At 34.1% G+C, this 10,340-nt stretch overlaps 2 protein-coding genes across 2 annotated transcripts; one reads left to right on the top strand and one right to left on the bottom strand.

Annotated features, from left to right (window-relative positions):
* Positions 1–394: 394 nt before the first annotated feature.
* On the bottom strand, positions 395–3,748 carry LOC107433463 (receptor-like protein 33). Its single transcript, XM_060812765.1, has one exon. The coding sequence runs from the start codon at positions 1,985–1,987 to the stop codon at positions 926–928; it is 1,062 nt and encodes a 353-aa protein (XP_060668748.1). The 5' UTR covers positions 1,988–3,748; the 3' UTR covers positions 395–925.
* Positions 3,749–6,133: 2,385 nt separating this feature from the next.
* Positions 6,134–7,145, top strand: LOC107433446 (uncharacterized). The gene is made up of 3 exons (XM_060814275.1): positions 6,134–6,428; positions 6,603–6,848; positions 6,943–7,145. Exons 1-3 carry the CDS (start codon positions 6,134–6,136, stop codon positions 7,143–7,145), a joined length of 744 nt encoding a protein of 247 aa, XP_060670258.1.
* Positions 7,146–10,340: the final 3,195 nt, after the last annotated feature.

Below are 10,340 nucleotides of genomic sequence, written 5' to 3'. Positions count from 1 at the left end.
CCACTTGCTGACGGCAAAAGAAAAAAATGACAATAAAAAGCATAAAAAGGCAGAAAAGTGAATTGGTCTAAGATGTGTGCAATTAAAGTATTTGAGTTTTTGAGGATTAGTGATACATGAAAGAGCTGGAGGTAGCGGAAGTTAGGTGGTAAACAATCTCACTGGATAAGTTTCATAGCTCTTTCTCCTTCCTCGTACTTTCTTTCTTTGATTTTATTATCCCTCTTTCTCTACCGTTCCATCCTGAGTACAACTCTGTTTTCTCTCCTCTGATAAAACCTTCGGTTTTTATCGATAAAATTACCATAGAAAAGGAAACGAGACAAATAAATAAATTGAAAAACATTTTAGTTTCTTCATTGATTGGTTGAGAGAAACTTATGAAGAAAATGCATAAAAGAAAATTGAGATTTGACTATATATATTCTAGAAATTTTTACATTACATGGTTGACACATTATGAGAATGACATTGTCTCAACCCTCTGGTAGTGTTATAATCAAACATTTTATTACAGTTCAACACTATCTGAGTAAAAATAAAAAATATAAAATGAAAAAAAGACTGAAAAAATCTAAGATAATTGTCAAAGTATCTTGAATATAAAACACATATACTAATTTCTTCTTCTACCTCTTGTGCTAGCCTTTTGCTTCTGTCTTCTTCTCTTTTTATGCCGCTGTTCTACCGATATAGCTATTCTTGCAAACATTAACTCAAATTTTGAACTTGAAATTACTATATATCCTATAGAGATTCCAAAAACAACTCCACATCCATACCCAATAAACGCAAACTTCCAATCAAATCCAATTGAATCATCTGATTCTTCTTCTGCTTGATGAGAAGTCTGTCCCTCATCACTGCCACAATTTTTAGAGACTGGAAATCCACATAGTCCCAAGTTTCCTGCATATGAGTCATTTTAAAATGTATTGAATTGCTTCCCTCTCGGTATACGCCTCATAAGATGGTTATGGGAGAGACTTAAGACTTCAAGTGAAGTCAAATCTGCCATTTGCCTGGGAATCTCCCCAACAAGTTCATTTGAGGAGAGGTCTAACCCTTCAAGATTTGTTAAGTTTCCCAAAGACGATGGAATGGAACCAGTAAGCTTATTATGAGAGAAGTTGAGTCCCTTGAGTGATTTGAGCTTGCCAATGAAACTTGGAATCTCTCCTTGAAAACGGTTACTCGAAAAATCGATTGTTGTAAAGATGGATGTGATTCTTACCAATTTAATATCCAAATCCTTGATTGTCACCTGCACTGAATATCTATAAGATTGGCCTCCCATATATACAAGCTCATTATCATAAGAAATATTCATCATGGCTTTAAAATCCTCAATGTACTTCCGAGGCAAAGGTCCATCTAAGATATTGTGTGAGATATCAATGATTCTCAAATTAGGAAAGGGAAAACTGATATTGGGATCACCAATGCCACCATGAAACCTTTTTGATCTCAACACAAGAACTTGTAGCTCTGGTAGGGACTCCAACCATTGAGGAAACTTTCCAATCAATTTGTTGTTTCCAAGATCTATCACTTCCAAGACCTGACATCTTAGCAACTGATGTGGTACTGATCCTTCATGTTGATTTCCATTCAAACCAAGATTTCTCAAACTGCATCCCTCTGCGAATGTTGTAGGGATGGTTCCATGGAAATTATTCATACGCAGGTCTAACACCGGGAGAAATTCACTCAAATTTCCCAAACATGGGATTACACCAGTAAAGTTGTTATTAGACAGATCAAGGACATTAAGGCTACTCATGTTGCAGATAGAAGATGGGATCTCCCCTGTCAATCGATTGCTCGAGACAGAAAAGAAACTGATGGAATCAGGTGATGAGGGACCAAAAAGAGATCCCTGAAGCAAATTGGAATTGAAGTCCACAGAATGTAAGCTTTTCCAGGGAAGTTGCTTTATGGATGTCAACTTGTTTTGAGAAAGATTCAAGATTTCCTTGAATTTCATTGTCAGAGATGTCTAAAACTGTTAAGTTTTTCAGGGCTCTTAAGAAGGGTGGGAAATCACTGATGTTGCAAGAGGACATATAGAATTCACTAAGCAACGGTAAGGGATAGTTGGGAGTAATACTGTTAGAGGTGGATAACTGGCTGTTAGATGACAAAGTTAATTTAGTGAGAATTTGCAGCTTTGAAAACATATTCAACTCCAAAACCCCACTGAAATTGTTTGATGAAAGATCTAACTGTGTGAGGTTCATCATTTCGAATATTGAACTATGAACAACACCGGAAAACTTGTTGTTTTGAAGTAACAAAGTATCTAAACAAAACATATTGACAAAATTTGGTAATGTCCCATTCAGTGAGTTAGAAGACAAATCTAGATGCATCAATGTTGATAGACCAGTTATTTTACTAGGAATGGGACCCTCAAAACGATAGTGTGATAAGTCTAAATGATAAAGCTCAGTAAAGTAAAAGATTGATTGTGGCAGCTGACCTACCAAATCATTTGAACTCAGATCTAAACCATTAAGCCTGCTGAGATTACCAAAAATATCTGGAACTGGTCCTGTGAGATGGTTTTCACCAAGAAATAACAAGGATAGCTGACAAACGTTTGAAAAGGAATCTGGGATTTGACCAGTGAAGTTGGTCGTACTAAGACTCAAATACCTCATTCCTGTGAGGTTAGCAATGGAGACTGGAATTGAGCCATTAAACTTGCAGCTTGTAATATTCAAATATCGTAGTGACTTCAGATTTCCAATTGAATCAGGCAACTGCCCAGAAATGTTGGTTAACTTAATATCCAAATACTGAAGAGAATTACTCCAATTAGATTTGGGAATTTGGCTATGAGATCTTGGTTTGTTGACAGAACAAGTTTTTGGAGGTTTGGCAAGGTAATAATACTCTCTGGAAATTCACCCTTCAAACTACATTGCTCAAGACTGAGAATGGTCAATGAGGATGACAGATTCATGAAGGAACTTGGTGCAATGTACGACATATCTACACGGTCTAGAACAAGTTCTCTTAACTCAGTTAAATTTTGAAGGAGGATATGCCATACAGAGTTTTCAAGAGTTAGAGGATTATTGAAACGAGATCGAGAGAAACCAATCGAGACAAGTTAGACAATTTTATTGGATCTTGGCTGTCAAGATTACAGAAAGACAAGTTAAGATGTGTCAAACTTACCAGTGAAGCAAACTCTGGCAAAATATGAGACTGCTGAAGGTTATTGTACGCAAGATTGAGACTCTGGAGGTGTGAAAGATGGAAAAGGCTACTGTTGGGTTGGATAGGACCTCGAAGCCAGCTGCAACTCAAGTCGAGGCCTATCACATTTCCAGTACCATTTTGGCATTTGATACCATCCCACTTGCAGCAATCTGTTCCCTTCTTCCATGAGTCTGTCTTTGGATAAGTAGTAATTCCTTCATCAGCACAAGATATAGAAGCCCAACTATCAATGGAAAATGTGCTTTTGAATTTGAGCAAAGCACTGCTCTGATCTTTGGGACACAAAGCTGGTGACGAAGAAAAAGAAGAAGAAGAAGAAGAAGCAGAGGAGGCAGAGGATGAAGATGAGCAGGTAATGAAAAGTTGGGCATACAAGAGGAAGAAAATGAACCAGAGAATCTCACCATGTTTTTTCCTTTGTATAGATTCAACTGAAATTAAATATATATATATATATATATATGATTGGTGTTCTATATACTATGACAATTTAACCAGCTACTACTAAAGAATTCATTTTTTCCTTAACTAAATTTTTAGGATTAAAAAATAATAATAATAATATATATGATCAGTTATATGTGTGTGAACATAGGGAGAACACATGACATTCTGTGAGGAATGTGGGAAGAAAGTTCTCTATGAGATTCAATTTTATTTTTCAAGTTATTAGCTGGAGCTCGACAATGACAAGGAAATGAATAAAATAAACAAGAAAAAGAAGTTGTCCTTGGAACTTTGAAAATTATACGTGACCATAATGGCAAATGATCGACCTAATCCACAAAATGGAAAATGCTTGGCTCTGATAAAGACTTTAATGCTTTTATTTGAATAGGGCTTCAAATGGATTTCTGGATAATTTAGAAGACAACTTGGGGTTTAATGGAAATTACAAACACGGACATAATGTCCTTGAGGTTGAGATCTCATACTTTTAACAAAAATAATGGCCTAAGCCAGATCATGCACATCGAAAAATGTTATATTTGAGTAATTATATGTCATTATATATATATATATGAACAATTTTTTTTTCCTTTTTTTTTTTTTTTTAAATACAACTGAAGTTTCTAACTATTTTTGACCAAAATTGGCATAGCTACATACAAATAAGTCTCTTTACCAAATTAGATAATAGACAAAAACTGATCCATTGGCAATTGGGAAGATATTAATTTGTCAGCCTCATTTGTTTTGATAGATTCAAAACCAGTTGATCAGTTTACTACTACTTTGGTAAGGAAAGACCTAATTTCATTTATGCAATTCAAAATTGGCAACACAAGTCTAGGGACCTCAGAACGAAATCAAAACCACCGTTTTCTCTAAATGACCTCCAGATCATTATCCATCATGTACTTTTTTCCCTCCCCTTTTCTTTTTCTTTAATTCTATATATTTTTTTAATAGGTTCATTGCATCAGCTTCAGTTTGCATAAGATATATAAAATATCCATTGTTTATTCTATCGTATTCAGTAGCAATGCTCTGCTACTTTGGCAAGTGGATATATATGCCCCACTTTCCACGTACTTCTTCATAGAAATTCCCATGGGATAGACGCTCTGAAAAGATAAAAAGCATAAAAGGCTGCAGACGGATTGGTCAAAAGATTTTTGTAATTTAAAATGGGTGTATTCAATCTAGAGTTTAATGGATTTAAAATGAATTATAGATTTTAAAGGATTTGATGGATTTTAATGGAATTCTATAGATTTCATAAAGAATTTATAAGAATCCAACAAAATCTTTGAGATTAAGGCTGGATTTTATATTGATAATTTTATTTACAATTTCACTGTTAAAATCCTTTCAAATCCATTAAAATCCATCATTTTTTAAAATATATTAAAATCAATGATTTTTTGAATATCATTAGATTTCAAAAGAATTCTGCAAAATCCTAATTGAATACATCCGGATTTTAATAGATTTTTATAAAATCCATTAAAATATGAATTGAATATCATTGAATTTATATAAACTCTTTTAAAATCTAAATCGATACCTCCAAAATTTTAAACACTTTTAAAATCCTTTAAACTCTAAATTGATACACCTCCTTAAGTATTTGGGCTGGCAGGACAATTAAGAAATAACTCGTTTTCCATAGATAAAAGTTTTTATTTCGATTTTTACCATATATTGTACAGCCTCAATGTTGGAAATTGATGTTGACCTGGTATTTAGGAAGTTTGTTTATTGTTGAGTACATGTTCATTTCTATGGGTTAATGTCTAGTCTTTAACTAATCTTTAGGAATATTGTTACTACAGGATAGTGGTCCTATTTTTATGTAATAGTTGCTTTTATTTTGGTTGAGTTTGTTAGATGTAATGTCTATATAAGTATTACACTTTAAATAAAAGAGTATCTTTCAATATATATATTTTTCTGTCTTGTGTGATTTATTCTCTGCTTTAGTTATTATCAGTGGTATTAGAGCCTGGTTGAGGGAGAGAAGTGAGATAGAAAGAATTGCATCTTTTTTCTACTCTAATTTCTTTGTTGCAGCAGCAATTTATTCATGGCATCTGAGAACTTTGTGCAACCTGCAATAGCTCACTTTGATGGTCATTATGACCATTGGAGCATGTTAATGGAGAATTTCCTAAGGTCCAAAGAGTATTGGCAGGTTGTTAGTGAAGGGATTGCAGAACCAGTAGCTGGCATTGTGTGGACAGATGCACAGAAAGCAGAGTTGGAAGCACAAAAGTTGAAAGATCTCAAGGAAAAGAATTATTTATTCCAAGCTATTGATCGTTCAATCTTGGAAACAATTCTAAACAAAGACACCTCCAAACAGATTTGGGATTCCAAGAAGAAAAAGTATTAGTGGACAGCAAGGGCAAAGAGAGTGCAACTTCAAGCCCTCCATGCTAAATTCGAGAACTTAAAAATGAAGTCAGGAGAGTCAGTTTCAGAGTATTTCTCAAGGACGATGGCAATCGCAAACAAGATGCGGATTCATGGAGAGAAGCTGGAGGATGTCACTATAGTTGAAAAGATTCTTCGATCAATGACGGTAAAATTCAATTTTGTCGTTTGTTCAATTGAGGAATCTAAAGATATTGATACACTGTCAATTGATGAATTGCAAAGTTCTTTGCTGGTGCATGAGCAAAAATTAAGTAAGCAAGATCAAGAGGAGCAAGTGTTACAGGCAGAAACAAAAGGTGTCTGGCATGATAAAGGTGGCTCAAAAGGAAAGAGCAAGCATTAAAAATTAGGAGAAAATAAGGTAGCTGACTCTCAAGGAAATGGAAAGGGTCGTGATGGTCAAAATTCAGCTAGGCCTAAATCCAAGCATGTAGACAAATCAAAAATTGAATGTTTTCACTGCCACAGGTATTGACATTATCGTTCAGAATGTCGTACTAATTTAATCAAAGATCGTGGAGAACGTAGTGAAAGGTCCAATTTTGCAGAAAAGGAAGAAGAGATTTCTCTTCTTATGGTATCTCACATTCAAGAAGAAACTAATGAGAATTTATGGTATTTAGATACTGGTTGCAGCAACCATATGTGTGGAGTTAAATCTGCATTTTATGATTTGGATGAATCTTTTAGGAATACTATAAAGTTTGGTGATAACTCTACAGTATCTGTTATGGGTAAAGAAAGAGTTTCTATCCAAACCGAGAGAAATTCTACACTTTCTATTCCAGATGTTCTATATGTTCCTGATTTGAAATCTAACTTGCTTAGTGTTGGGCAGCTTCAAGGGATATGAGATCTCTATCAAGGATGGTATTTGTCGAATTCAAGATGACAATTTGGGTTTAATTGCCCACGTTAGAATGACTGCAAATCGAATGTTCCCATTGTATCTTCACAAGACAACACATTCTAATTTCTCTGCAAGTGTAAAGATGAAGCATGGTTATGGCACTTACGATAAGGGCACCTAAACTTTAGTGGGTTGAGGACTTTACAACAGAAGAAGATGGTTGATGGTCTTCCACAATTTGATTCACCTATAGAAGTTTGCAAAGATTGTGTTGTTAGCAAAAAACACTGTGATAGTTTTCCAAAAGGACAATCTTGGAGAGCTAAGAAGCAGTTGGAACTAGTTCATTCTGATCTTTGTGGCCCTTTAAGACCAACATCAAATGGAGGTAAACGTTATTTCATAACGTTCATTGATGATTTTAGTCAAAAATGCTGGGTTTATTTTTTATAGGAAAAATCTGAAGCATTTGCTGCCTTTAAGCATTTCAAGGCATTTGTTGAGAAAGATGCTGGAAGCCCATTAAAAGTCTTTCGTACAAATCATGGAGGAGAGTTTAATTCACAAGAATTTAATTATTTTTGTGAATAGCATGGAATCAGAAGACAGCTTACTGCAGCATATACACCTTAACAAAATGGAGTATGCGAGAGGAAAAATTATACAATTCTAAACATGGTACAAAGTCTTATGAGGAGAAGTGACCTTCCCAAAAGCTTCTGGCCTGAAGCAGTTAAATGGAGTATTCATATTTTGAATAGAAGCCCCATTCTAGCTGTTCAAAATATGACCCCTGAGGAAGCTTGGAAAGGATGTAGACCAATGGTTAGTCACTTTCGAATCTTTGGATGCATAGCATATGCTCATATTCCTGACAAGAAAAGGAAAAAATTGGATGCAAAGAGTGAAAAGTGTATTTTTCTTGGTGTTTGTGATCAGTCAAAAGCTTACAAGTTGTACAATCCTATTACCAAGAAAATTATTATAAGTCGTGATGTGGTCTTTGATGAAGAAAAAATCTGGTCTTGGAATGATATTGACAATGGACGGTAAATTCCAGTAAATTTTGACAGTGAAGATGAAGGTGACAAAGGTGAGCAAGCAACTTTGGAAGTTTTTGCAGAAATTCAAAACATTCCAGATATTCCTCAAAGAAATCAAGTGACAGCAGCCACTCAACTTGATGTAGCAGTTGGTTCTCGTCCTCAACGTCATAGAAAAAGGCCAGCTTGGATGACCAACTATGAGGTAACTAGAATTGTTGATTCTGAAGATATTCTTACTCATCTAACTTTGTTTTCTGATTGTGATCCTACAAGGTTTGATGATGCTGTAAAAGAAGTTAAGTGGCAAAAGGCAATGGATGAAGAAATTGCAGCTATTGAAAGGAATAATGCCTGGGAATTGACAGATCTTCCAAAGGGGCAGAAAATAATCAGTGTGAAATGGGTTTATAAGACCAAGCTAAAGGAGAATGGTGAAGTTGACAAGTACAAGGCACGTCTAGTAGCTAAAGGCTATAAGCAGGAATATGGTGTGGATTACAAAGAGGTTTTTGCTCCTGTTGCAAGGCATGATACAATCAGATTAGTGATTGCATTGCTAGCACAAAATTCATGGCCTATCTATCAAGTAGATGTGAAGTCAGCATTCTTACATGGAGATTTGCAAGAACAGGTATTTATTGATCAACCTACTGGTTATGTGCAAATTGGTAGTAAGCATAAAGTTTACAAATTGAAAAAGGCTCTTTATGGACTAAAACAAGCACTTAGAGCTTGGTATAGTCGTATAGATGCTTATTTTATAAACAAAGGTTTTCAAAGGTGTCCATATGAACATACTCTTTATACTAAAATTGGAGTTGATGGGAAGATAATTATGGTATGTTTATACGTGGATGATCTGATTTATACAGGAAATGATAGAGCCATGTATGAAAATTTGAAGGAGTCTATGATGCTAGAATTTGATATGACTGATCTTGGTTTGATGCATTATTTTTTGAGCATTGAAGTAGTGCAATCTGCTACTGGTATCTTTATTTCTCAAAAGAAATATGTCCAAAAAATTTTAGACAGGTTTGACATGAAGGATTGCAACTCTGTCACTACTTCAATGGAGAAAGGTTTGAAGCTTGTAAAGGATTCAGGAGGGAAAATGGTTGATAGTACATTTTATAAGCAAATAGTTGGAAGTTTAATGTATTTGACAGCAACAAGACCTAATATAATGCATTCAGTAAGTCTCATCAGCAGGTATATGGAAAATCCAAAACAGATACATCTTTTGGCCGCAAAAAGAATTCTTCGATACTTGCGAGGTACCATGGATTTTGGGCTTTTCTACAAAATGGGAGAAAAATCAGATTTATATGGCTTTACTGATAGTGATTATGCAGGAGATTTAGATGACCGAAGGAGCACATCTGGATATGTGTTTATGAGGGGATCAGCTGCAGTTTCATGGTTATCAAAAAAGCAACCACTAGTGACATTATCAACAACTGAAGCTAAATTTGTAGCTGCATCATGTTGTGCTTGTCAAGTTCTTTGGCTAAGAAGACTTCTTGAAGAACTGAAGTTCAAGTAAGAAGGTCCTACACAAATCTATTGTGATAACAGTTCAACTATCAAGCTATCTAAGAATCCTGTTCTACATGGAAGGTGCAAGCATATTGATGTGAGATATTATTTTCTGAGAGATCTTATAAACGATGAGGTAATTGAGCTTGAATATTACAGAAGTGAAAACCAGGTTGCAGATATCTTTACTAAACCTCTCAATTCAATAACTTTTTTGAGACTAAGGAAGCTGCTTGGGGTTTGTAATATGGAGAATGTAACTTAAGTTATTAAACTGGATATTTAGAACATCGGTTTAAGGGAGAGATTGTTGGAAATTTATGTTGACCTGGTATTTAGGAAGTTTGTTTATTGTCGAGTTTAGTATTTTTTATCAATGTGAGAAAATTGATTTTAGTGATTCAAAATAAAATTCAATGATTTTAAATGATATTAAAGTGTTTTTTTTCTTTTACTCATACAAAATAAATAAATAAAATTTGCAAAATAATAAAAAATAGTTTTTAGGGGATCACATGAGCCATCTGTTAAAGTTAATATAATTGGACCATATTGAAATAATTTTAAAAATAAAAAATATTAATATATCAAAATTAATTTTAAAAAGCTCAATTAAAATATTTATAATTATAAAGAATACTGAAATGTATTTATCTTTTTTTTTTCTTGTTTTATTTGGAGGTTTCTATAAGTTTTTAAATTTTTTTTTTGAATCTTTCGAAGTTGTTTTTATTATTAAATAAATAAATACATAGACGAAAAAAGAGTGATAAATAAAAGACAGATACAGA

This window comes from Ziziphus jujuba, chromosome 1 (assembly GCF_031755915.1).
Source record: "Ziziphus jujuba cultivar Dongzao chromosome 1, ASM3175591v1".
Taxonomy (NCBI): Eukaryota; Viridiplantae; Streptophyta; class Magnoliopsida; order Rosales; family Rhamnaceae; genus Ziziphus; species Ziziphus jujuba.
The sequence above is the reverse complement of the archived record's forward strand: the minus strand, read 5'-3'. Positions and strand labels throughout refer to the sequence as shown.

Coding starts and splice junctions, on each gene's coding strand:
- LOC107433463 (XM_060812765.1), bottom strand. CDS start 1,987: ATGAAATTCAAGGAAATCTTGAATCTTTCTCAAAACAAGTTGACATCC.
- LOC107433446 (XM_060814275.1), top strand. CDS start 6,134: ATGAAGTCAGGAGAGTCAGTTTCAGAGTATTTCTCAAGGACGATGGCA. Junction 6,429..6,602: donor AGGTGTCTGGCATGATAAAG/GTGGCTCAAAAG, acceptor ATTATCGTTCAG/AATGTCGTACTAATTTAATC. Junction 6,849..6,942: donor CTCTACAGTATCTGTTATGG/GTAAAGAAAGAG, acceptor TAACTTGCTTAG/TGTTGGGCAGCTTCAAGGGA.